General features: G+C 52.1%; 1 protein-coding gene across 2 annotated transcripts; it reads left to right on the top strand.

The window, feature by feature from the left end:
• TAB1 (TGF-beta activated kinase 1 (MAP3K7) binding protein 1) lies at positions 1 to 25,552 on the top strand. 2 transcript variants are annotated; one of them, XM_044940846.2, is made up of 11 exons: positions 1 to 156; positions 13,672 to 13,808; positions 14,173 to 14,326; positions 15,251 to 15,337; positions 15,832 to 15,970; positions 16,917 to 17,030; positions 17,995 to 18,106; positions 19,642 to 19,786; positions 21,264 to 21,486; positions 22,427 to 22,637; positions 24,154 to 25,552. In XM_044940846.2, exons 1-11 carry the CDS (start codon positions 124 to 126, stop codon positions 24,359 to 24,361), a joined length of 1,563 nt encoding a protein of 520 aa, XP_044796781.2. In that variant the 5' UTR covers positions 1 to 123; the 3' UTR covers positions 24,362 to 25,552. The 2 variants fall into 2 exon arrangements, with proteins under 2 accessions (XP_044796781.2, XP_006071357.2); XM_006071295.4 differs by having other exon boundaries at positions 2 to 156; positions 22,475 to 22,637.
• The last annotated feature ends 1,371 nt before the right edge of the window (positions 25,553 to 26,923 follow it).

Here is a 26,923-nt window from a genome sequence, read left to right as displayed (position 1 = left end):
TGGGGTGGCGCTGCGCGCATGCTCCCTGATAGCGCGGTCCTCCTGACTGGCTTCGGGCCGCTCTAGCCGCCCTTTTCGACTGCTCCGCCGGGAGGCGGGCGCGTCCGCGGGGGTCCCTCCAAGATGGCGGCGCAGAGGAGGAGCCTGCTGCAGAGTGTGAGGAACCCACTCGCTCTTCGGGCTGGGGGTTGGGAGCCCCGGGGGAACTGTCGGGTGCAGGCGCGGCCCCCCCTCCGCCTTTGGGCTGCCTCCCAGTCCCTAGCCGGGTGTGGCCGTCACCCTTCCCGTTTCCCGGGCCGGCCCACCCCCTTCATTCGTGACCGGGGGGCGCGTGCAGCCCCGCAAGGCCTGCGCGTGCGCGCTGCTGCCCAGGCCGTCGGGGGTTCGGATTCGCGGTCCAGCCGCCGCGAGCGTCAAGGGCGCGTGGAGGGTGGGAGCGTCCTGAACCCTGCAGGGATACTAGCGCGCGGCCGCCGAGAGAGCCCGAGTTGCGAGCCCACCCCGGGCCCTGGGCAGGCCGTTCGATAATCCTCATAGCAACACCAGCCCGTTGTGTGTGGCTTACTGTATTCCAGGCTTTGTGCCAGTCGCTTTACATTTGTTTGTAAGTTTAATTTTCATATCAGCCCCGTGAGGTAGATACTGTAATTCTTCCTGTTTTACAGATGAGGAAACTGAGGCACAGAGAGGTGGTCCTTTGCCCAAGGCCACACAGCTGGTAAGTGGCAGAGGCAGGATTAAAGTTAGGGATTCTGATTGCAGAACCTCTCTTAACCTCTAGGTTATACGGAAGGAATGGCTGGGTTCAGACCCTGGTTCTAATTCACTATTCCTCCATTGGCCTCAGTTTCCTTAGGTGTTAGGTAAGAGTAGGTAGTTTGTGTGTGGGGGAGGTGGGGGCGTTGTCTTGAGATTCCACTCCTCTCAGTCTGGACCCTCGTGGGCTTGTCACTGGTGTCTTCCAGCCTCTGCATCCTTTTGACACACGTTCACGTCCACGGTGCATGTTGGCACCATGGACCTATTCTGACTTGCCAGGGCAGGTTGGCAGTCACCTGGGTCCTCCTCAGACATGGCAGTCTGTTGTACCTGTCTGTGGACTTGACTGCCTCCTGTAGTGGAAAGTGAAGAGAGGGATTTATGATCTACAGTGAAGAGTGTCACCATTGCCTGCCTTCACTGGGCGGGCATTTAATACATTGTTTGTAAAATAATGAGTAAAGCATTTGAAGCCAGGTCCAGTGCTCAGCCTTCCCTGGTGGGGAATGCTCTCTTCCCCTCCACACCTTTGGCTGCCCCTTTATTTTACTGCTGCCTGGCAGTTTGGCCTCATATTTGAGTTGGTTAGGTAGGCCTAGCCTTCTGTTTTGTAGGAGGGCAGGGCCCCTGTGCAAATGTCCCCAATGTAGTAAACATTGAAGAAATACCGGCTGGATGGTGGCGAGTGCTGGAGTGGTAACTGTTGTAGGCTGACTTGGCTTGGCGAAGAGTGGCTACCAGCTTCCCTCCCTTCTCCGTGTGATGGAGCCCAAGTGACTCGGGTTAGACAGAGGCGAGCTTTGCTAGCTCCAGAATGTGTTCCTGGGTGGTGCGCATTCTTTTAAAAAGTTGGCTGGTTAGCTTGAAGCACATAGCATGATGATGAAAGGCAAAGGAATGGTGGGCGTGTCCACATTAGGCCCCTCCCACCCTAATGACGTTCAAGACGTCTTTGCTCACAGGGTGTCCAAGCACCCGTGCATGGGTGCTGGGCTTGGCCTGCCCTCCCCTGTCCTCAGTCTTGTTGAGAGGAGCTCATACAGCATCATTCCGCAGGTGGCTGTAAGGGATGCTGATCTGTAGTTACTGGACCTGGGGATACGAAGATAAATAGGGCGGATGTCCACCCTTACTGCATTTGCAGTACTGCGTGGAGAAGCATGTATCACCAAGACAGTGATGAAGGCACTCTCCTGTCAGTGTGAAGAGGGGCTGCTGATGGCCTGATTTGACTGGGTCATTGGAGGCTTGTAGGAGGGGCTGGGGACCTGTTGACATGGGGCTGGGCGGGGGTGCTGATTAGCTGACAGATAGCTGAGCGCTTCATGGAATGTCCTCCTGAGGAGTTTCACCTTTGGTCCCCAGGTGGTGTAGTGCCTTGAAAGGTCTTTTGAAGAGAAGATGAGCTTTTGAAGTAGCTTCAAAAGAACATGGGCCCTTCACAGCCTGATAAAACAGCTCACCAGTCCTGTATGGCCTTGGGCAAGTCACATAGCATCCCTGAACCTTGATTTTTCACTTAACTTGCCTGAACCTTGGTTTCCTCAACCAAGGGTACTCCCAGGAGTGTTGTTAGTATTAAATGAACGTGTTACATGCCTGACCTGGTGTGGTCATGCTCCAGCCATGAACCTCCACCTTCAGTTCTGCTCTGAATGAAGGCTGCATTTCTTTTCCTCCAGTGTCACCGAGTACTCCCTGTGTGGCAGGCACTGGGTAGGGGCAGGGGATTCTGCCCTCATGAAGCTTATGTTCTGGGAAGGGAGACAGGAAACCATAAATACAGACTGTATATGATATTACAGTTTCTAGGATATAACACAGGAAGTGGTACAAGGAAGAAGAGGCAGGATTCACAGACAGGATGATGGAGGACCTGTTGTAGAGAGTGGTCGGGGAAGATTGACGTTTGATGAGATGCACGGGCTGTGTAGGTGGGAGTATTTCTGCATGAGGCAACAGGGATGCAAAGGCTCTCCTGTTCGAAGAGCATCAGGAGGCCCCCATGGCTGGAGTGGAGTGGAGTGTGTTCAGGGAGTGGTAGATGCTTGACGTCTGAGGGAGCCTTGTGGATCCTCATGTGAGCTCTGGGTTCTGCGCTAAGTGCAGTGTGACGCTCTCAGGTTTGAGTCGAGGCATGAAGAGATCTGATTTGTGGCGGGAGCAAGAGCCTTCCGTAGAGAGGCAGGCATTTGAGTGGCGAGAGTGGAAGCGCGGTGCTCAGTGCTCTTGGTCGTCCGGGTGTGAGATGACCGAGGCTTGGCCAGCGATGGCAGAGGGGTGGTGAGGAGTGCTGGGTTCTAACTGCATTTCGGGGAAGAGCTGATAGGATTTGCTGCCAGATCAGGCGTGGGGTGTGGGACAGAGGAAGAAGAGTTGAGAAGGACTACAAGGTTTTCATTGGAACAACAGTGGTGCCATTTACTGAGGTGGGGGACCTTGGGGGCAGGGAGAATCACTAGTTTGAGTTTGCCTAAACTATTACTTGCTTAATTGTAAAAAAGTTCACTTGAAATCAGTTATATCTATGATATCCCAAGTCCTAGCCATATTTCCCACCCCCCACAGTGTGTATGAAAATAAACATACAGCCTTAAAGTGAAAACATCCTTTAGGTCATCACCTGTAACCGTCTCATCACCATCAAAATGTTGTCTAGCTGCTCTAGGGCACAGTAAACTCCACAATTATTAGTAGCCCCTTGAAGAGTGTATCAGGTCTATATCTCTGATGAAAACAGAGAACCTTTGATGGAAACCCTAGTGAAAGATGCGGGTGCCAGGAGTGGAGTTGCTCCCAGAGAAGCAGGGAAGGAAAAGGAGGTCATTCAGAAAGATGGAGATGGCATGAGGTGTCAGGGTGTTTTAGGCTTTTTGGAGAGAAAGAACTGTCCCCCCGCCTGCCTGGAGTCATCTTCCTGCGGGCTTTATTCTCCCTTTCTGAGCTTCTTTTTTGCCTCTAAGGAATCCGGGTGCTTTCGCCACAAAAACACTTGGCCTTTTCATATAATAATTTGATATTCAAGCTGTGGCCTGAACTTGGAATCATGCTTTTGTCCACTTCTGCTGCCCAGGAGTTTGAGATGAGTCTCCACAGGGAGTTTTATGGAGTATTTTATGTGACATGGTCACATATGTACATGAGGTGCTAATGCATAAATATATGTGCACAAGGTGTAACGCCCTTAATGGGTTAAATATAGTTGAATCACTAGAGAAATGTATACCAAAATATTAATTTGAAAACTCCCTCACAGTCAAAATTAGGCTTTTTGAAACAGATTCTTTCTTGTGAGAAATGAATTTGTAACCTATCGAAGAGCTGAGTGGGCCATGCTCCCAGTTGCACATGTTTACTCAGTGCTGTGAGCCGTGAGATGCCCCCTTTCCAGCTTCTCACGACTCGTGTTCAGGCGCTCAAGTGCTGCTTGCTGCCGGTGCTTCAGGCCTGGCATTTGCAGGCGGGGGAGAAAGCATGCATCAGCGGGTGCCGGGTGGAGGGGTGGGTGGTTTGTGTGAATAGAAAATAAATGACCTTTCCGAAAACTGTTCAGAAATGTGGAGGAAGGAAGCAAGAGGGTAGGCAGTCTGGTGGGTTTTAATAGAATCAGCAGGGAACGCTTGGTGTGGATAATCCCCATGGAGGTGGAGAAAGCGGGGAGAATAGAACTGAAGCTTACTTAGCCACAGCGGGGTGAGAATGATTTTAGAGGCCACTGCTGAAATCAGGGGGGACCCAGTACTCTCCCACTCCAACATGGGCAGCACCTCCTGGAATTCTCTGGCGGCTTGTTACTGAACATTTGAGCTGCTGTGGGGACTGCAATCTAGGTTCCTGAGAAATTGCCCAGATGTCATCGGGTCTAAGACTCTATTGCTTGTAAGGACACATCATTATTTTATATACTACTAAGAAAGAAAGCACACTACTGATTAACTTGTAATACACCAACTGCCGAGATATTAAAAATGTTGAAAATACATGTCTTCGAATCAGTGAAATAAAGGAGCCAATTAACAGTACCAGGCTACAACCTGAGAGTTGCTGCAAAGCCAAAGAATTAATGGCCAGGGAGCAGGTGCCCAGTGTCTGTGGTTGCTCAGGGAAAGGGCCCCGCCGCCTTGGGCAGGATTTTCCCAGAGCCTAGGACACATTCATGAGGTGGTCAGTGTGTGCTGGTACAAAACTCATTGCTACTTATGAAAGTTATTTGTTCTTTAGTTCTCTTTCAAACTTTGTGATGCTCTCAAGAGATAGACTAGTATGTCCATAGGACCAAACTCCTTTCTGATTCTTGCTAATCTCCCTTTTTTTCAACAGAGAGAACAGGCTTCAGCTCACAGTGCAGTGGGCCAAGAGATCAGTTAGAATTTCCTAACCTTGTTTTGTTTTCCTTTTTATCATGGTCAAGATCTGGCAGGCAATAATGTTTTCCACTTATAATACTAACAAGTTCACATTCAAAATGAAACCATTTGAAGAAAAAAAAAAGGGCAAATTAAAGAAGAAACATGAAGGACTTCCCTGGTGGTTTAGTAGCGAAGACTCCATGCTCCCAATGCAGGGGACCCAGGTTCTATCCCTGGTCAGAGAACCAGATCCCACATGCTGCAACTGAGTTCACGTGCTGCAGCTGAGACCTTGCACAGCCTAATAAGTTAATAATATTAAACAGAAAAAACATGAAGTGGGTAATTTGTTGAAGATAGTGAGTAGATGGTTGAGGTTTGGGAAGCACGGGCCTCCAGCACCAGTTAGATTTGAGCAGGGCCTTTGGGGATGGGCAGGACTTAGAAAGACAGAAAGGGGAAGGCCCAGCCCTACCATAGATACTTTTTAATATGCTTTTTGCGTAATTCTTTTGAGTTTCTTCTTTTCTTTATTTAAATAGCAAACCAAGTTAAGTTGTCTAGAAACTCAGCGTTTCAAGAGTGCCAGTGTGAAATAAGGAGAACTTTGCTCAGCATGGTTCATATGCATGGATAGTTTTAAAGTGTGTGCTTGTTTCTGGGACTGTACCTCTAAGGTCAGTAACCTCTTCATTTGAGGCTCCAAAAATACACATGGCTTTTCAAGTATCATAAACCTTCAGTGGAGGTGTTACTTCCCTTCTGTGTTTGCGGCGGACACCTCCTGTCAGAAGCGGGTTAGCTTTCCACGTTTTTGTTCTGGTCACAGTTTTTTGGAAATCATTTGGAACACTCTGTAGCAGGCCTTATCTGTACAAGACAGCTGAGTGAGATTGTCCATCTTTCAAAGGGTGAGATTCAAAACTGTGTCAACAGGCTGGAAGGCTGAGATGAAAGCATTATGATGTAATCCAACCGATAAAAATTTAGGTTTAAAAAGCCCTCTACAGGAGTGTGGTTGCAGGGGACTGACTTGAGAACTTCAGAGAGAAAAGATTTTGCTATTCTAGACAGTAGGAATTTTCATGTGGAGGCTACATGCCCATCTTTAGGTGTATGGAGGCTTTTGACTTTTTGTGTTGATTTTCTATCCTGCCACCTTTATTTATTTCCTTTGAGTTGGTTTTATTATTTATTCTTTGGGATTTCCAAGTACTGTCATATCAAATTCAGATAGAGATAACTGTATGTCTTTTCCAAGTCTTAAGCCCTCCTCCTTTTCTCTTGTCTAATTACATGTGCTAATACCTCTAATTCATTGTTAAGTGATGGAGGTTGCAGTATCCTTGCCATGTTCCTGATCTGAACACAAATACCTCTTGTGTTTACGCACTAAGTAAGATGCTGGTGTTAGGACTGACTGAAGTATACATAGAATGGCATATTAAGAAAATGTCCATCGATTACAGTTTCCTTAAGTGTCTTTATGGACAAAGACTGCCTTTAAATAAAAATAGCCCTGGAGTACTTACCCATTGACCTAAACACTGATTGCCAGTTAATAAAATGATATATTTCCAAAATATTACTAGCTCATCATTATGAAAATCAAATATCAGAAAAAGCACTCGACATTGTTTAAGTATCCAGACACTAGGCATAAATACTCTGAAGAGTAAGGTGCTTGCTGAGTAGATTGACCACTGTCAGACACACAGTCTCTGGTTTGGGGCGCTTGCTGTGCTCATGTCAGCCACACACGGCTGCAGCCGCCAGTGCGGCGTCAGCCTGCTCCCGAGAGCAGCATCGCGTGCTCCCATCGTGAGGTGCTTTTACACGAACCGTTCCCCTGCCACGACACACTGACGTGGCGAGTTCCCTAGTCATCCACCTGAATTTGTTTCCTTCCTGTGAGAGAAACTGACATACCAGTCTTTCTCATAGTGTATTTCTCAGAGCTGAGTGGGGCCATAAGTTGCTTGGGTGATAATTTATTTTTTGCTGAAAAGTATGAATGTGTTGGGAAGATTCAAGCCCCTGGAAACCTGTGTCTTTCCCTCGTGGGAGTTAGGAAATGGCAGGGGAAGCATGGTGATTGCAGCATGGATGGCAGGTTTCGCATTGTGGGTGACACGTTGTATTGTTCATCTCATTTTAGAGGACGAGCTCAGTCCATTTTAATCTCAGTGTTAATCACAGGCAGGATTCTAGAACGTGTGATGTCTTCTCCCATGCTTTAAAACAGTTAATGGCGTTTTGGGGCGCCAAATATTGGCTTCTTGGCCCATCTTTTCAAGAGGACAAGTGACAGTCGTGATTGAGGAGTTGCTTTTATGCCTCTGCTTATTCTTGTGCGTAACTTCATCCCAGTTGGAGGCAGGAGAGAGACCCTAGAAAAGGAGTTTCTTGTGAAAATTTACTTGCCAGGTTTCCTGAGACCTTTGTGAGGTTCTTGGGGATGAAGATATATTGATCAGGTCTAAGATAATAGGGGATGATTGGCAACATATTTCTTTCTCTCTTTTTTTAAAATTAATTTACCTTTGGTTGTGCTGGATCTTTGTTGCTGTGCTCTGGCTCTCTCGCCACGGCAAGCTGGAGCTGCTCTTCATCGCGGTGCACAGGGTTCTCGTCGTGGCTTCTTGTTGCAGGACGCAGGCCTCAGTGGTTGCAGCACGTGGGCTCAGTAGTTGCGGCTCGCAGGCTCTAGAGAGAGAACAGGCTCAGTAGTTGTGGTGCATGGGCTTAGGGCAACATCTCTTTCTTGAAAAATAACTCCTTGGCAATGAACTCCTTTCTGTGGCCTGAAAGGCCTTCCTCTGTCCCCGCCTGGGCACACATGTGCATGCATGTGTGTGAACACAGGAACAAGCTACTTTTCCTGCTACTCACTACGGAGGCGATGCCAGCCTCATGCTCCCTTAAACCTGCTCATTTTATGTTCTACCTCAGGGTCTTTGCGTGTACTGTTCCCTCTAACTGGAAGGCTCCTTGAAATGACCACTGCTCCATCATCATTCAGGTCTGTCTCAGAGCCCACCTCCCCAGGCAGGCTTCCTCTAACGCCCTCGTCTAGAAGGGCCCACCTCCCCAGGCAGGCTTCCTCTAACGCCCTCGTCTAGAAGGGCCCTGCCCATCCCCGTCTGCCCCCTTTCCCTGAGGTGTTTTCTCCACAGCGCATTGCCTTGTCTACAAGTGCCTTGTTTATTCGTTGTATAACATGTTTGAAGTCTCTCTCCCTAGCAAGGAAATTTCAAGTTAAGGACCCTTGGTTATTTTTTCTGCTGTGTCCACAGTAGCTGGGGTAATGTCAGCCTTTTGTAAATGTTCAGTAAATATTTGTTGAATGAATATATGTATTAATCAAATACACTCTCATTGTGTAATGTTGTATGGGAATTCCAGAGAGTCAAGCTTGCACTTACATTAAAATAGACATTTTTGTTGCTTTTAAATGAGACAGGTTAGGATTAGAGCAAGAAACAATTTTGTGTTACCATGAAGGAGTTTTTGGTTTTATTTCCCTGTAGCTCAACCTGTCGAGAGAGTTATTAGGTTGGTGAAAAAGTAATTGAGGTTTTGGATCATGAATTTTGAATCATTATAACTAGGCTGAAACACATTTATTAATCAAAATGTGCTGTGCTTAGTCACTCAGTCCTATCCGACTCTGCAACCCCATGGACGGTAGCCTTCCTCTGTCCATAGGGATTCTCCAGGCAAGAATACTGGAGAGGGTTGCCATGCCCTCCTCCAGGGGATCTTCCCAACGCAGGGATCAAGCCCAGTCTCCTGCATTGCAGGCAGTTTCTTTACTGCCTGAGCCACCAGGGAAGCCCAAAATAGTCAACACATTACAGTCCATTAAAGTCAACACATTTTTGCCCATGAGAAATAAGTCTGTTTATTCCTGTAGCATAAAAATCCATACTTCGGGATTCGATGAACTCTTAGAAAGCATTTTCTGCCTCCTGCTGGTTGTGGAAGCATTTTTCATGCAAAAAGTTGTCAGGATGCTTGGTGGTAGTCCGTTGGTGAGAGGTCAGGTGAACATGGCAGATGAGGCAAAACTTCATAGCCCAATTCATTCAACTTTTGAAGTGCTGGTTGTATGACGTGTGGTTGGGCATTGTCGGACAAGAATCGGGCCCTTTCTGTTGACCAGTGCCAGCTGCAGGCGTTGTAATTTTCAGTGCATCTCATCTGTTTGCTGAGCATACTTCTCTGATGTAATGTTTTCACCAGGATTCAGGAAGCTATGGTGGATCAGACAGGCAACAGACCACTACACAGTGACCATGACCTTTTTATTTTGGTACAAGTTCGTCTTTGGGTATAAGTTTGAAGAAGCTTGGATCTTCTTCTCAGTCCAGACACTGAGCTGGTCATTGCCAGTTGTCACATAAAATCCTTTTTGTTGCACATCACAATCCAAGTGAGAAATGGTTCGTTGTTGCTTAGCGTAAGAGAAGACGACACTTCAAAATGATGATCTTAAGGGTTTCCTTGGTGTTTCAGTGGTAAAGAATCCACCTACCAAGCAAATGAGGCACGCGCTTATCGAGCTTTCTCACCTTTCCCATTTGCTTCGAATGCCGAATGACTGTAGAATGGTCGACGTTGAGTTCTTCGGTAACTTCTTGTGTGCTTGTAAGAGGACAAGCTTTGATGATGGCTCTCCATTGGTCATTGTCAACTTCCGATGGCCGGCCACCACGCTCCTCATCTTCAAGGCTCTCGTCTCCTTTGGAAAGCTTCTTGAGCCACCACTGCGCAGTGCATTCCTTAGCAGTTCCTGGGCCAAATGTGTTGTGGATATTGCGAGTTGTCTCTGCTGCTTCATGACCCATTTTGAACTCGAATGAGAAAATCACTTGAATTTTCTTTGTGTCTAACATCATTTCCCTAGTCTAAAATAAATATAAAGTAAACAGCAGTAATAAGTCATTAGCAAAAAAAAATAAAGGAAAAAATGTGCATTAAAATTATGTATAACATAACCACATTTATTTAAGGATATATGCCAGTATCAAACAGCAGAGTTCATCAACAATGCAAAACCAGTTACTTTCGCACCAATCTAATAAATATCCAGCATCACCAGGAGCTGAGCAGAAATTCAGCTCTTATTGCTGTTCCTATTCCACTGACAGGTTTCAGTCATATTTTCTGTTGTCAGAGGATAGTTTTTTAGCCCTTGTGGTGAAATTGTGTGTATTTTTTAAAAATCCTGTAAAGAAAACACAAGGGCATTTAAAGATATACCGTGTTGATGAATTGCAAAATTCAACCTAGTGAAGGTATCACATCTCCTCACATTGATCTATAGATTTAAAACAATTCCAGTAAAAACTCCAGCAGGATTTTCTGGTAGATAGACAAGCCGATTCTAAAATCTATAGGAAAGGGTAAAGGAACTAGAATACCCAAAACAATTCTGAAAAAAATTAAAGTTAGAGGCATCACACTAACCAATATTATAATGTAGATTTTAAATATAGACTTAAATTCACGGTAATCAAGATCATCGAGTTGGTCGAGGGATAGACACATAGATCAACAGAGTAGAACAGAGTCCAGATACAAGTATGGCCAGTTAATTTCTGACAAAGATGCAAAGATAATTCAGTGGAGAAAGAATAATCTTTTCAACAAATAGTATTGGAAAAAATGGACATCCATTTGCAAAAAAACACTGACTGAAATCTCTTACCTTATATAGAACTTAACTCAAAATGGATCACAGGTCTAAATGTAACACGGTAATACTTTTAGAAGAAAACAGAAGATCTCTTGAGCTGGGACTGGGCAGAGAGTTCTTAGACATGACATCAAGAGTATGAACCATGAAAGAAAAAAATGATTAAATGGATTTCACTAAAGCTAAAAAGTTGCTTTTCAAAAGACACTAGTAAGTGAATGAAATAGCAGGCTACAGACTGGGGGAAATATTTGCAAATCCCATATGCAAGAAATGACTTTTATCCAAAACATATAAAGAACTCTCAAAATTCAGCAGTTAAGAAAACAACTCAATTAAAACATGGGCATGAGACTTAAACAGATGCTTCAACGAGGAAGAAATGTGGATGATGAAAAAGGCACATGAAAAGATGTTCCACATTGTTATTAGTCATTAGGAGATGCAAATTAAAGATGTGATGAGATGTAAGTACACACTTCTTAGAATGCCTAAATTAAAGAGAAAAAAAAATACCATGTAGTGGTGAGGATGTAGAGCAACTGGAACTCTTGTGCATTACCTGTGGGATGCAAATGGTACACCGCTTTGGAAAACAATTTGACAGTTTCTTACAAAGTTAAACAGCAGTCTCACTCTTAGGTATTTACCCTAGCGATATGAAGAGTTATGTTCACACAGAAACCTGCCCATGAGTGTTTATAATAGCTCTCTTCATAATTGCCCCAAACTGGAAACAGCCCAGATGCCCTTCAGGGGATGAATGGCTACACTCTACTGCATGCGTGTGATGGAATACTGCTCCACAATAAAAAGGCACCACCTGTGGATGCAGGCACCAACTTGGATGAAGCTCAAAGGCGTAATGCTGAGCAGGAGAAGCCAGCGTCAAAAGGTTATGCCCTTAAAGACCTGGAGTACAGTGGTGGCCTGGGGCTGGAGGAGGGGGAGAATGGGGAGTTTTTGTTTGATGGGTTTAGAGTTTCAGTTTCACAAGATGGAAAGAGTTAAGGGGATGGATAGTGGTGGTGCTGCACAACATTGGGAATTTATTTAATAGCAGTAAGAGGCGCACTTACAAACGGTTACAATGATAAAGCTTATCTTCTATGTGTTAACCACAGTAAAAGAGGGGGAAAGTTATGTGCCACATGATTTCATTTATGGCATTCTTGAAAAGACTGCATAGTGATGGGGCACAGGTCAGTGGTTGCCAGGAGTTAGAGGAGGGTGTGGCTTCAAAGGGGCACCTGAGGGCACGTTTGGGGTTGCTGGGCTGTTCTTTGTCTCACTTGTGGCTGTTCTGTGTCTCAGTTTGTTACACAAATCTCTACAAGTGTTAAAATTCATAGACCTACCCACCAGAAAGGCAATGTTACTATAGGCTAATTTAAAAATAAAAACGAACTCCCACAGCCTGCTGAAGTTGCTCCATGGTGCAAAGCATACAACTAAAGTGCTGAAATAAATGCAGCATAGAAGCAATTAAAATGGAAAAAAAAAAAAAAGCCATAAAGTCCCTCCCTGTCAATATGTAAATAAACAAAAGATGAAATGTGCCACAAAAGCTAAACCACAGGCGTTTTACATATCTGATTGCAAAAGCCGGCTGAAGTGGTTTTCACATCCTTTTTTGAAGACTGTGACTGCTGACTTGAAAGAAGTTGTGCACAGTATTCGTGCTTGTTCAATTTTCAGTAAAGCTTTCAATCCAAATTTTACTCTCCTTGAGCTGAACTTGGATTTTCCCAGCTGTTTTAGTTTGCTCTAGTTCAACATGGTGGGCACAGGAATGCCTCTGTGAACCAGGCACAGCTCCCCGGTGGGGGCCGGGTGCAGGGGAGGCTTCCAGTGAGATGGCGTGGATCACACCTGTGCCTTGTGTCAGGGTCGTTTCCGGGGCTTAGAGAATGCAGGTGTTCAGAGTGTCCCCCAAGGAGATTGAGGAAATACAGAGTCTGAGCTGGCTCCTGGACAGCTCTGTGCATGTTTTAAAGCTCCATCTTGTTTGTACTGAACAGCCTGCTTTGAGACCTATGGGGTAGAATGGGAGTCAGACACAGGCAGGGTTGGGGGGACCAGGTGTAGTAGGGATACGCAAGAGGGCTGGCAACCAAGCCTGGGGGAAGATCTTCCTGAAGGAAGGCTTTCTGGAGGTGGTGACTCCCTAGCCAGAGTCCCGAAGGACGTGGAGAATTATTAGACAAAGAGGCTGTTCCACACAGGAAGAAAGAGTGAAATGTGGACAGGGCATTCCAAGCATTTGGTACTAGTAGAGAAGCATGTGGGGGTGGGCGCAGATGGGACTGGGCACCAGGGTGAAGCAGGAACCAGGGGTGGAGACCCTAGTATCAGGAAGAGTGAGGCTGAGCTTTGTCAGTTTCTCAAGGGTCTGAATCAGTCCCCTGGGAAGAGCTACCTATACTCAGCCAGACAGCCTGCGCCCCACCAGGCTCAGACACTCTGTGGGAGGGGCCTGGAAATCTGCAGCTTGAACCAGTGTGAGGTGGGGACCACCAGGGAGGGGAGTTTTACGCCAGGAGTTTGCTTCACTTGTGTCTGTGTGTCTGACTCGTGCTCCGTCCGTAGCACAGCACATTCCTGGAGACCACTGCTGAACCTTGCATTTGGGGACTCCAGTCTTTTTCAGGTGTCTTGGGGACTGTTTGTGGATTAGACGGAAACCATGCAAACCCTTCTGCAGGTGTTTGTTCATACACACGTCGTTGTTTTCCAGGAGGAAGTAGAACCTTCTGGGTGGGGCTTTGGGCCTGCTAGGTGTTTGCTGGGGAAGAAAAGATGAGGTGGGGTCTGCCCTTGGCGAGAAGGTAATGCATCTTGGTGTCCTGGTGTCTTTCCCAGGAGCAGCAGCCCAGCTGGACGGACGACCTGCCGCTCTGCCACCTCTCGGGGGTCGGCTCAGCTTCTAACCGCAGCTATTCCGCTGACGGCAAGGGCACCGAGAGCCATCCGCCAGAGGACAACTGGCTCAAGTTCCGGTGAGGTGCCGCCACTGCTCTGCTGGGTGGCAGAAGCAGGCTTGCAAAAAAAGCAGTTTGGCAGCTCTTTTGCGTGGGGCTTACCAGTGCAGTGTGGCCCATGGGAGGTGGTGTCTGTGCTGTCCCTTCTGCATCTAGACCTCAGACTAGCCGAGGGCCTGCTCCGGGGGGCAGAGGGCATCCCAGAAGGTCATGGCCAGAGAGAAATGATGGTCAGAGTGGGGACCCAGATGCTCACTTGAAGCCACAGCCACTGTGTCTTTTGTCTCCCAGTTCCCTTCCTCCTCCCCTCACTCTGGAGCTGGAGTCACTCTTCTGTGAGTGACTGAGGTCTCAGGCCTCTCCTGCCCTGTCTCTCTGTCAGGAGTGAGAACAACTGCTTCCTGTACGGGGTCTTCAACGGCTACGATGGCAACCGGGTGACCAACTTCGTGGCCCAGCGGCTGTCGGCGGAGCTCCTGCTGGGCCAGCTCAACGCCGAGCACACCGAGGCCGACGTGCGGCGGGTGCTGCTGCAGGTACCGGGCTCAGGCAGGCCGGCTGTGACTTCCGGGGTTGGCCCAGAGGAGATCCTCCTGGGGAAGGGCTTATGGGCGTCACCTTGGACCCAGGGCTGAGGTGGGAGTTGCTGAGCCCTGGTAGAAGCAGGGTGTTTAGGGTGACCCATTTCTTCCCATGCGGCTCAGATGCTCGGCCTCGGTGGCCACAGCCCCCGGGCCCTGCTCCCTGCAGCCCCTCACTCCTGGTTGGCTGGTGTCGTTTTCCAGTTCTGCATTCCTGTTTGCTGCGGTTCTAGAGTTTGTCCTCCTGGCATATCCTTTTGGAAGCAGGTCCCAAGGCATTAATTGTAGATGAGAATGGTGGATTCTGGTTCCTCAAGAACAGCGTTCCCAGCCATTTTCCTGCCTTGGCACCCAAAGGCCTGATCACTCGGGGGCAGTGCCAGGAACTGTCAGCTGCTGCCCCTGGGGAAGGTGGCGGCATGGCCCGTGTCAAGGGGCCTTCAGGATGTGGCAGTGACATTAGCTGTCACTGACCTAGACTCACTCTGAGCCAGGGCTGGGTGCTCGGGGGAATGCTCTCAGTGACTCTCAGGCAGCACTTCCTCTGTGTCATCGATGAGGGGCTGAGACTGGCCGGCAGGGGCAGAGCTGACATGCACCCCCCGGTGGCCTGACTCCAAGCCTGTGCTCTCAGCCTCTCTGCCGTCTCTTGCTTCTCTGGTTGCTCTGTGATGCCTCCTGGAAGGTACCAGCCCCACAGGGCCATCTTTGTCAGACCTTGCTCTGCAGGAGCAGTGGTGCCTGGCGGTCCCCTGTGTGAAGCCCCATCACGTGGTGACGTGCGGTTGCTATGACTTGTTGCTATTAATAAGGGGCGTTTCAGCCTCAGGTGACAGTGGTATTTGAACCTGCCTTCGCTTCCTTGTCCCCTGCGTCCAGGCTTTTGATGTGGTGGAAAGGAGCTTCCTGGAGTCCATTGATGACGCACTGGCTGAGAAGGCGAGCCTCCAGTCTCAACTGCCCGAGGTAATGTCCTCAGCCTGTGCCCCTGGAGAAGCAAGGCCTGTCTTTGCTTGGAGCAAGGACTCATCTGCTGTGTCCCTCCCAAGCCATCAACACAGCTGGGCCAGAGCAGCAGGCATTAGGGGGATAGTTCCTGATGGGATGTGGGTGGGCGATGGTTCTGTCCTCTAGGGACCTTGTTGGCCAGCCGTGAGCAGCTGTGCTCTGAGGCTTTGCTTAGGGTGGGCAGGGGTGTGAGAGAAGCCCCTGTCAGGTCGGTCCTTGGCCCGAATCAGTCCAGGCCTCGTCTCCTGCCTGCTCACGTCATGCTTTAGGCTCCTTCAGGGCAGCCGGCACAAGTGAGGTTGTGCCTGGTTGTCCTGAAAGACACCTGCTCTGCACTTCAGCCAGCTTCTGTCCCAGCCGGGCCTTAGATGCTCACTCTTTAAGGGAGGGCAGGTGGGTGAGATGGTCTCCCAGGCCCTGGCCTGCTCTGAACCCCCCATGATGGCTTCTAGGGTGTTCCTCAGCACCAGCTGCCTCCTCAGTATCAGAAGATCCTCGAAAGACTCAAGGCCTTGGAGAAGGAGATCTCGGGAGGAGCCATGGCTGTCGTGGCAGTCCTTCTCAACAACAGGCTCTACGTGGCCAATGTCGGTGAGCCGCCTGCCTGTCCCAAGGCCGGGCAGTGGGAAAGAAGGTCACCTCAGGATCCAGGAGTCCTTTGGGCAGTCAGCCTGCTCCCCAGACACAGAAGACCTGCAGCGCAAGTGTCCTGAGGCCGCTGGGCGTTTCCCGTTACTCCACATGATATCTCGGTCCCAGCCCAGAGTGTTTGAAGGACCTGCTAGGAGGCAGGCGTCCTGGCTTTAGTCCCTACTCTGTCCCTAACTGGCTGTGGCCTGGGGAGTTGCGTCCCCTCTTTGCTCTACCGCAGTGGCTTCCTCTTCTGGGAGAGGCTGCCTGGCTGTGGAAAGACCCACGTGGCGTCCTGTGAAGGGGACCAAGAAGGGCTAGGTGCGGGCTGGAGGCGGGGCAGGGTCCCAGGGCTGATGGGGTTTGTAGGCAAAGAAGGGCCGTCTGGGAACCCGAGAAGCTGGTGCCCCCTGGGTGCAGGCTACTGCAGGGGCTCCGGAGAGATCCCACTGACATGGTGCCTCTTTTCCTCTTCCCTTAAGATTTCATTATGGGAAAAACTCAAAAGTGTAAACAAATAGAATAGCATTTAATGATCTTCCGTGTGCGCCTCCCCCAGCCCCAACATCTTCCCCCGGCCAGTTTCATTTCATCCACAGCCCTGTGTCCCTGCCTTGTTGTGAAGCAAACCCTGAGACTGTCGTGTTATCTGTAAATATTGCAGTGTGTCTCCTTAGAAAAAAGGTCTCTTATTAAGATCATAATCATCCTTGGTTGACACTGGAAAAGTTTAAGCTAATTCCTTAATCTTCCCAGCTAGTGACTTGCTCCAGTGGTCTGAGCCTGTTTTCTTTGCTCTTTTGAGGGAGTTCCGTGTGTGAGATGCCTGCCTCTTCTCTCTTTTTTACAACGTGTCCTGTTCTTCACTGTGCTCTGTCTTAGCTCAGCTGCTCCAATTCTGCTGCAGGTACAAACCGTGCACTGCTATGCAAATCCACGGTGGACGGTCTGCAGGTGACGCAGCTGAACGTGGACCACACCACAGAGAATGAGGATGAGCTTTTCCGGCTCTCGCAGCTGGGTGAGTGAGGGGGAGCGGGGCAGGCCGAGGGCTCTGGGGGTGGGGCTCGAGCCCGGTGGCTCGTTCTTCACCTTCTGGTGGCTGTGTAGAGGGAGGCACAACATGGACGGGCTATGACCTTGGGCTTGGGACCGGCCTGCCTGGGGTTGAATCCCAGCTCGGCCACTTACTCACTGGTGGTTTGGGATCTTACTCAAGTTTTCTGTGCCTCAGTTTCCCCTTCTGTGCAACGAGGATAATAGTAACACTCAGGACGGTGTAAGGGTTGAAAGGGCTATCATGTGTGGATTGCTTCCACGTGTCCCTGGTGCTCACTGTTGCTGGTGGAGCCTCAGAGGCCAAAGAAGTCCTGGGACTCCAGCCGCCGCCACAGCCACCCCTGCCCTCCCCTGTGAGCTCAGGCCGCAGAGGGAGCCGGGTTGGCCGGTGCTGGATCTCGTTTCCTGTGGCGGAAGAACTCTGATCCAGGCGTGTTCCGACAGCATGGGGGCTGGGGACACTGGGGGACTTGGGGTTAGCTGCCTTCCAAGGCTCCCTGCTGTGACCTCACTTCCTGTTCAGTGGGTCCCCATTGCTTTGTTTTTGTGGACATGTCTGTGTCGTCCTCTTTCGGTTCTTTTTTTTTTTTTTTTTTTTTTTATTTATTGATTTTGGCGGTGCTGGGTCCTTGTTGCTGTGCATGGGCTTTGTCTAGCTGTGGTGAGCGGAGGTCGTCTCTGGTTGCGGCGTGCGGGCTTCTCACTGTGGCGGCTTCTCTTATGCAGCGCGGGCTCTGGGGCCTGCGGGCTCAGCCGTTGTGCACGTGGGCTTAGGTGCTCTGAAGCACGTGCTATCTTCTCAGACCAGGGATTGAACCCTCGTCCCCTGCATTGGCAGGCGGATTCTTAACCACTGGACCACCAGGGAAGCCTCTGGGTTCTTCTTTATGAACAAAGCCTGAGGTGTGTTTTTCTCTCTCTGGTAGGTTTGGATGCAGGAAAGATCAAGCAAGTGGGGGTCATTTGTGGGCAGGAGAGCACCAGGCGCATCGGGGATTACAAGGTCAAGTACGGGTACACTGACGTCGACCTACTCAGGTAAGCGCCAGCCCAGCTGCCCCTCGTTTGTCCGGAAGACCAGAGGCCCAGGGGCAGATAACAGATTGTAGGCTCTGGGGACAAGAGGTAGAGTTGAGGTAGTTCAGAGCCCCAGGAGATTCTTTCATCCTCCCAGAGAGGTTGGTGTGGGGCAGGCCCTGGACCCAGCAGCCCAGGAGTCGGGACCCAGCAGGCCAGGCTGGCAGGGGGTCAGTTAGGGAGCTGGGTCAAAGCCACAGGCAGCATCTGGTGCCACGGGGCCTGGCAGGCCAGAGTTGGCATGAGCCTCCTTGTGTGGACAGAAATGGACCAAAGGCTGTTGGTCAGCGCTCTCATGGCTGAGGCCAAGGCGGGGGTGCCAGATGGGTTGTCCCCGCTGGGCGCCACCCAGTGCTCACAGCAGACGGGAGAGGGTAATAATTGTGAGCCTTCGTCTAAGCCGGTGCACGGTTCCTCACATCCACGCTCTTATTCCGTCCTCACTCAGGCCCTGTGAGGTGGATGCTGTTTCTACCCCAAAGATATTTTCATGTGAGGAAACTGCCACACGCAGACAGTGGGTGGCCTGCTTGGTCTCAAGGCTAACAATGGGCTGAGTCGAGACTTGAACCCAGGGAGCCTGGATTCAGAGCTTGGGTTTAAGTAATCGAGCTTGGAACCTTTTGTCTCTTAATTCATGGGGTTGTGTTTGCTTCATGGGAAGGTACATTGCATTTTAGAGCGATTCAAGAAATGCCCAGGATATGGAGTGAAAAGTGGATCTTCCTCCCACCCCAGGCTCAGGCTCCTTCCTCAGAGGCTGCTAGTTTCTGTGCACATGAGCGTATACGTGTGTGTGTGTGTGTGTGTGTGTGTGTGTGTGTACGTGGTGGGTGCAGGAAGGGGGCAGATTTCTTTTCAAAACAGCCACAGATACTCGCATCCTGTGCCGTGTGGCGCACCCGAGTGTACCCAGCACAGACGTGTGCCCCTCTTCCTGCACACCTGCAGTCTTGGCTGCACATTCTTGGTAGCTGCTACTAGGTTCCAGGGTGCAGCTGTCAGCACCCGCCTAACCTGCCCCTGCTGATGGACTTTTGGGGTGTTTCTAGACTCACTCTTTTAACCTGTTGCCAGGAACGTCCCCTCATCCTTGCCCTGCGTGTGTGTGTTGGAACTTCCTGACTTTGCCCAGCTCTGATGGGCCATCAGTTCATGGTCCCTTTGCAGCTGGAGTGTATTTGGACTCGAGGTCAGCTTCGGGGAGATGTGGACTTCTTTATGGACAGGAGATGTGGAGTGGGGCCAGGATTGGGCCTTTGACCTTGGCTGTTCTGACCTCAGCTGCCCACTGACTTTCCTGGCCTGCTGAGCTTTATTTTAGCAGCTGTCCTCAGAAGACAGGTCTGTTTTCTTGGTTTTGCTCTTTCCTCTATTTCTTTTCCTCTTGTCAGAAGTATGTTTTATTTTACATTCTGGGTGTAGATGCTTCTCACTAGGGTAAATGTCCCAGGGCCCATTCCAAGCACAGCTTCCCCTCCACTCTCTTCCCACAGCACTGCCAAGTCCAAGCCGATCATTGCGGAGCCTGAAATCCATGGTGCACAGCCTCTGGATGGGGTGACAGGCTTCCTGGTGCTGATGTCCGAGGGGCTGTACAAGGCCCTGGAGGCAGCCCACGGACCTGGGCAGGCCAACCAGGTGAGCTGGGCATGGGCAAAGCATGGCTGACCAGCCTGCAGGGTGGCATGCTCCCCGGGGGCCACAGTCAGCTCTCCTGCTCAGCTCCAAGGTAATCAGGGACCTAGAGTTCTGATTCTCAAATGGTTTTGCCAAACATTGCTGTGTTCAAAACGGAGAAAAAGCCCAGAGTTGCAAGCAAACCCATCCCACCCAAAAGCTTTGCTCTCTAGACCTGAAGCAGTGTCAGTCCCCAGGGCCCTGAGCGGAGCCTCAGGGAAGAGGGTGAGGAAAGTGGAGGCAGGCGTGGATCTGGAGACTGTCGGGAAGGGCCTGGCCCGCAGGGGTGCAGCCTGGTACACAGAGCGCCGGACAAGGACTCGTGTGGCCTGCCCAGGTCCCACTCCACTGCCTCTTCCACTTTCCTCTTTGAGCTGTAGGCGGTTTATAGTTTGTTCCTCGTTTCTGAGACGAGGATGCTGACCTCTTAACTGTGTGGGGCTGCGGTGAGGCCTGGGCGAGGTAGACAGAGGTCCTCAGCCCGTGGGAGATGCTGCTTTCCCCTCTGCCTCGGGGTGTGTGTGTCTCTGAAGTGGGACTCGAGGCAGTCACTTGAAGGATGACCTTGAAGGGAAGACCTCGGCTGGCGGGGCCGGGCAGGGAAGTTCAGCTGGTGCTCCTCCTGCCATCTTTGGTTCTGCCCTAATGAGAAATAAGAAGGGTAAGTCTTAGGAGCCTGTCTCTTACCACCTGTGTTCTGGGCTTCTCACCTGTTTTATCTCGTTCCTTCCAGTCGCCTGATGACGTAGTGGGGGCGGGGGCTCACTGCCATGTCAGGTTAGGGAGTTTGGGGCTCAGAGTCCAGGGTCTTGTCTGAGGTGACACAGCTGGTCAGTGATGGAGCTGAGCCCGTTTCTACCTCCTCCCCCGGACCATGCCCGGGTCATTTCCTATTACCTGCTTCTTCTCTCCTACCTCCAAGAGACTGCGCCCAGCAGTGTGATTTTTTTGTTGTTGTTGTTTCTTTGGTCTTCACAATAAGATTATGTCGTGGCTTCTTCTGGCTTCTAGAATGCACTGAACAGTGGACTTTTCTGGAGTCAGGGCCCTGTCTTCATCCTGTAGCCTCAGTTTCTAACAAAAATGGCATATCATCTCCTACAGTAAGCTTGTTCCAGGAAAGAAAGCTTAATCATAATGACAGTTTGTACTGGGCTTTCTAGTAGTCTCCGAAGTGCCCTCACATCCCTTTTATCCTCATTGTAATGCAGCGAGGTAGATGTTATTCACCCATTGTTTTGGTCTGAAAGCCAAAGATCAGAGAAATCACAAGGTCATATCTTCTCTAATGAGAAAGTTCCAAGAGAGTTACCCTGAATAGCATGAGAAGCTCAGACCGCAGGCTTGGCTGGTGACCCCTGTAAAGGTGGTGCCGTTGGGGCCTGCAGTCGCTGGGACCGCTCACTCCTCTCCGGGTTGGTGCTCCCTCCACCCCCAGGAGATCGCCGCCATGATCGACACGGAGTTCGCCAAGCAGACTTCTCTTGATGCGGTGGCCCAGGCCGTGGTGGACCGGGTGAAGCGGATCCACAGCGACACCTTTGCCAGTGGTGGGGAGCGTGCCAAGTTCTGTCCGAGGCACGAGGACATGACCCTGCTGGTGCGGAACTTTGGCTACCCGCTGGGCGAGATGAGCCAGTCCGCACCCTCCCCAGCCCCAGGTATGTATGCCACATGCACAGGAAGGCATCCGGGGCCACTGTCCAGGGCTGGGCTCGGGCAGAGCTGCTGAGGCCTTGGGCCTCGCTGCCTTGGGTGGAGTGGAGTTGGGAGGCCTGCCTTTGAGCACTTCCAGGTCGGGTTCTGACTTGAAAGCTCTCTGAGCTGCGCTTATATTTCCCTTTTTGTCTGTGAAACCAGGACAGTACCTTCTGCCCTGGCCTCCCCCAGAAGACCTGAGCTGCAGGAAGCACTTTGCAGCGCCATGGGCCACATCTCCGGAACCATGGCACCCGCTGGCCCAGGGCCTGCTGTGCAGCAGGCACCTCACCTGCATATTTCCTTTCATCCTCATTAATGACCATTTACAGAAAGGAAACCGAGGCCCTGGGAGGAAGGGACCTAGGCACAGTTGGCTGTGTCAGAGGTGATTTGGTTTGATTTAATTCTGAATCGAGTTGCCCAGGAAGAGAGGCGATTGCGCTTTTGCCCTCCCTCTCAGTGCTGTGTAGTGTCAAGACTATCAGTTCCTGAGGCTGTGTTTCCTTTCCTTTTTTCAAACAAGCAAGCCCCAGCACTCAGGCATCCACAGAGGGATTCGTTCTCCCGCGGACAGTGGGGTTACTGCAGTTTTAGGTTGTTATTGCAACCATATTTTTGTTGGGCCAACCTCAACCAGGAGCATTCTTAGCCCTCGGGTTAGAGCATCGTGGGAAGCCAGGCAGTAACCCTTTCATTGAGGCAGCGCAGCCCTGGGTTTTTCTCCTGCCTGAGCACCAGCGATGCTTTGCTGCTGAGAGCAGGCCCCCGCCTGGCCAGGACCTTGTCTCTGCCAGATACTCCTTCGCCGTCCCAAGGGGCAGAGGGCCGAGCTCGGGGCACCGAGCCAGGCCCCCGCCTATCTTCTCAGCCCCCAGCGCAGTCCTGTTCCTGCCACCCCAGGGTTCCCCACCAGCCGCATCCCGTGGCCCACCACTCTTCCTCCCACAGCCGCTGGAGGACGCGTGTACCCCGTGTCCGTGCCTTACTCGAGCGCCCAGAGCACCAGCAAGACCAGCGTGACCCTGTCCCTCGTCATGCCCTCCCAGGGCCAGCTGGTCAACGGGGCCCACAGCGCTTCCACCCTGGACGAGGCCACTCCCACCCTCACCAAGTAAGCGCCCACCCCCACCCCCAGCAGCTTTCAGGCAGGCCTGCTTCCCGAGGACAGCCCTCGGTCCCTGGATGGAGTGGCGACAGGCTGCATCCTGTAGGGTCTTGTTCCTCTCGAACTCCCCAACTCCACATCCCTGGGGAGGCCTGCGTAGATCTGGTTCCAGCAGCTCCCCGAAGCCGGGCAGAGGAGGGTGGGGACAGGCGGTTCATGCTGACAGCCTGCTGTTCACTTCTTCCTGCAGGTGCCGTGGGTCAGTTTTCATTTAATAGGAATGTTCTCCTCTTGTTCTTTGCTCCCAGCTCAGAGTGTGTGGTTTGGGAGGTCACCCCATGGTACCTGTGCTTGGGGGGCATTGTTTGGCCTGTGCTGGCCCGTGGGAGCGGGTGCGCTCTGACTAAAAGTGTCCAGTGTTAGCTTTGAAGTGAGGCCTCTAGTTTCAGGCTTGGGGAGGGGTGGCCGCAGCTGGGGGTCTGGATCCTGGGGTGTGGCGGCAGGCCGCAGGGCAGACCTGCCTGACAGGTCTGGTGTCCACCCCACCCCCTCCATTCTGGGGAGTGTGTCCCTCCCCCCAGCCAGCTGCCACAGCAGGGGGTGGGATCCGGTTTCCACATTCCAGCCCCTGCAGAGAATAATAGAGATGCCACACCCGGCCCACTCAGGAACTGGCCAGTTGGAAGGGCCACCAGGAAGGTTTCCCTCTGCCTTGCAGGGGGCTTTCCAGCTCCCTGCCTGCCCCCTCCCCCGCCCCCCCCGCCACTGCCTCTGTGGGCTCAAGGGGCCTGCTAGGCCACTGAGTAGTGGGCATCTCCCCACCCCTGCAGCGGAGCCACCAGCTGTGTCCACAAAGGCTGGGAGTGGTAGCGGTTGTCCCAGACCAGGCAGGCAGACTAGCCGTTCTGTGCCTCTGGCTCCCCAGGGCCCCAAACAGCCTCTTTCCTCCACCCTGCACTGGAGCTTAGTTGGGCGCCCGGGGCTGGCCCAGTGCTGAGTGCTAGGCAGTGCGGGGCGTTTGGAGGACAGTGGGCTGGCAGGTAATTCCCAGACGTTACAGGCTCTGAGGGTGGGTGCCTGGGGGTGCCTGTCCTGACCCGGCAGTGAGAGGAACGAGGAGGAGTGAGGAGGTTTTCTGGGAGAAGAATGCTGGCCTCCCTGTGGTCAGTGGGTTCTGGAGTAGGCTAGATTCAGAGAGGCTGGAATGGATGGCGTCCAGCTCAGCACAGCTCAGAGGGCGACATGTTCTATGCCCCGCACACTAGCCACCCTTGATTATTGCGTGCTGGAGTGAGTGGTCCGTTTTACTTAATTCCAGGTAATTTAAATAGCCACTTGTAGCTAGAACTTCACAAATGCCTTTCACTTTTCACCTGCCCCAAAGAACACCTGACCAGGCTGGCTCTCGTGATGGCCTTTGTCAGAGAGGCCTGTGCCCAGAGGGATTGGCCAAGGCAGGCGCCTTGTGTCCCCAGGCCGGAAGCCAAGGCCTGTGACTGACTTGCCCCTGTTGTGCCCACAGCCAGAGCCCAACCCTGACCCTGCAGTCCACCAACACGCACACCCAGAGCAGCAGCTCCAGCTCGGACGGGGGCCTCTTCCGCTCCCGGCCCGCCCACTCCCTCCCGCCTGGCGAGGATGGCCGCGTGGAGCCCTACGTGGACTTTGCCGAGTTCTACCGCCTCTGGAGCGTGGACCACGGCGAGCAGAGTGTGGTGACGGCGCCGTAGCCCGGCCGCAGAGTGCCGCCCGACAGGACGGGGCCTGGGAGTGGGGCCCAGCTCCGGGCAGAATGGGCCTTTTCCTGCCGTTTGCCTGCGCCGTGGGGGCCGGCAGGGGCCCCGTCGTTCTCTCACCCCACAGCCTTCAGTGCTGTGGAGAATGTTCTCTGAGTGTGCCAACACAGGCTGGGCCCCTTGTTACGGCGCCGGCACGGGGGGCTGCCTCAGCCAGGACCATTGTGTTTCTCCAAACGCGGGTCACGACTGCGGCAGCCACGAGCACACCAAGTGGGGCCTTGCATGCCGCAGGCCTGCAGCCGCTGCTTTCCCGAGCCCATCCCTTCCCGCCTGCCCTGGAAGAGCCTCTGGCCACTGCTGGCACCCCCCTTCACCCCGGCGGTGCTTCCCGCCTTTCTTCTGCGGCCTCCAGAGGGGAACTCCAGTTGGCATCTGCACCTTTGAGGCCTATACCTGTCCCTGGGCCCGCCTGGGTTCAGGCGGACTGGGATGACTGCAGAGGGGCAGTCAGGTGGGAAGGACCTGGAAGGAGCTGGTCTAACAGGAGCAGTGGTCCTGGAGCCCCCCAGAGCCGGGCAGAGGAGAGGTGAGGACGTGCCCGGCCTGAGCGGGACGGCGGCTGCTCTTCTCCGGGAGTTGGTATGGCTCTTTCCCTCCCAGACCCAGGGAGCCCCAGGTTGGGGAGCCGCTGAGATTGCGATCTTTACCACTGACTGTTAGTCTCTGCTGTTTTCAGGGTAACACACAGGTCTTCTGTCAGGCCACGGGGCTCATCAGAAACAGAAAACAGTGGGAAATGGTTCTGAAAGGGAAGAGGTCTTGGAGACGAGCTGCTCTGGGTGATCCGGAGCTTTGGAGACATGCACTGTTTCTACAGACTCTTAGGGCAGGATCAGGCCAGCCCAGGCCCTGAGTCAGATCATTTCATGCGTGTGATCTGCCTTCAGCAGGGAGGGGTGCCACCAGGGTGCTCAGCTAGAATTGCCCTTTGTGTTTTCAGAGGAGGAAGCAGGCCCAGGTCACACAGTTAGGGGTGGTGTGTAGGCTTAGTCGTTCACTTGTGTCCAACTCTTGAGACCCCATGGACTGTAGCCCTCCAGGATCCCTCTGTCCTTGGGATTTCCCAGGCAAGTGTACTTGCTATGCCCTCCTCCAAGGGATCTTCCCAACCCCAGGGATCAAACCCATGTCTCTTGCATCTCCTGTATTGACATGCAGATTCTTTACTTTTGTGCCACCTGGGAAGCCCAGTTAGTGGTGGAGCAGAATTCACATTTCTCTGTCTCTGAGGTCCCTGGATTCTTACCGCCCCCTCCCCAGCTCCCAGCTCCCTGCCCACGACTCCCCAGACAGCTCACCAGGGACCGGCCGCAGTGCGTGGCCTCAAGTGTGCTCGGAGTGTGAAAAGCCTGAGGCCAGTTCCAAGGTCCCCTGTTGGCTCTGTGGTCCTGGAATGTGTTTCCCTGTGGTGGGGCAGGGCCCAGTACGGTGCCGGTTTCCATGGGGAGCGGATCTCAGCAGGGAGCCCTTAGCCCGCCCCGACTGCGAGGCCATCTCTGTTGTGCAGGTGAGCAGATTTCAGATCAGTCACAGAGGCTTGGGAACAAAGGGAATTCTCTTCCAAGAGTGTCTGTGATGCTGTTTGGTCTCTAGAAATAGAATCACTTTTTTACTGCAGTAAAGAAATAATAAAGGGTGGTATCATATGCCGTGGTGTTAAGAGTCTCACTCATATCTCGTGTAACTCTCAGTGGCCCTGGGAGGTGGCTGCTGTTGCCTGCCCTGCTCAGCACTTGGAAGCACCAGCTCCCCAGCCCGGGGTGGCAGAGCTGGGATGTGGACCCGGCCTCCTGACTGGACCAGAGCTGCCGTCTCCCAGCCGCCGGGAGAGCGCTGTGCTGTCCAGGACCCCCCAGGTCCTTGCACATCTGGAGAGGCCAACAGGTCTCTCCTGCTGCGGGCCAGGTCCTCCGGCCCGTGGATGGTGGCGGGGCTGTTGTGTGGCTCCCAGTCTTCCTGGTGGCGGGCCCGGTCCTCAGCACGAGTGTGGTGTGGCTTTCAGGGGTACAGGCCTCCAGGACACAGGCCTCCCATCCTCACCGGTTAATACACGTTGAGAGGGTTGCTCAGCTTCATTTCAGTTTTGTCTGCGTGGAAGCTATTCTGTGAATACTGGTCCACGAAGAGCCTCTTCCTGCTTTACGGGACTTAGACCTCGTCCCTCTAACACTGTGAGGTCATGTATGATGAAGACTCTGCCTGGTCATTGCATGTAGCAGTTTCTGCTGCTGCCGCTGCTGCTGAGTCACTTCAGTCGTGTCCGACCCTGTGTGACCCCATAGATGGCAGCCCACCAGGCTCCCCCCTTCCCTGGGATTCTCCAGGCAAGAACACTGGGGTGGGTTGCCATTTCCTTCTCCAATGCATGAAAGTGAAAAGTGAAAGTGAAGTTGCTCAGTCGTGTCTGACTCTTAGCGACCCCATGGAATGCAGCCTACCAGGCTCCTCCGTCCATGGGATTTTCCAGACAAGAGTACTGGCGTGGGGTGCCAT

The sequence above is a fragment of the Bubalus bubalis genome, chromosome 4, assembly GCF_019923935.1.
Source record: "Bubalus bubalis isolate 160015118507 breed Murrah chromosome 4, NDDB_SH_1, whole genome shotgun sequence".
Lineage (NCBI taxonomy): Eukaryota > Metazoa > Chordata > Mammalia > Artiodactyla > Bovidae > Bubalus > Bubalus bubalis.
Note: the sequence above shows the minus strand (reverse complement) of the source record. Positions and strands in the feature narration are given on the sequence as shown.

Bases quoted from the DNA above. Each gene is read 5' to 3' on its own strand.
- TAB1 (XM_044940846.2), top strand. From the start codon at position 124: ATGGCGGCGCAGAGGAGGAGCCTGCTGCAGAGT. The intron at 19,787-21,263 runs GTGAGCTGGGCA...CTCCACCCCCAG, and splicing joins GACCTGGGCAGGCCAACCAG to GAGATCGCCGCCATGATCGA. The intron at 21,487-22,426 runs GTATGTATGCCA...CTGCCACCCCAG, and splicing joins CGCACCCTCCCCAGCCCCAG to GGTTCCCCACCAGCCGCATC.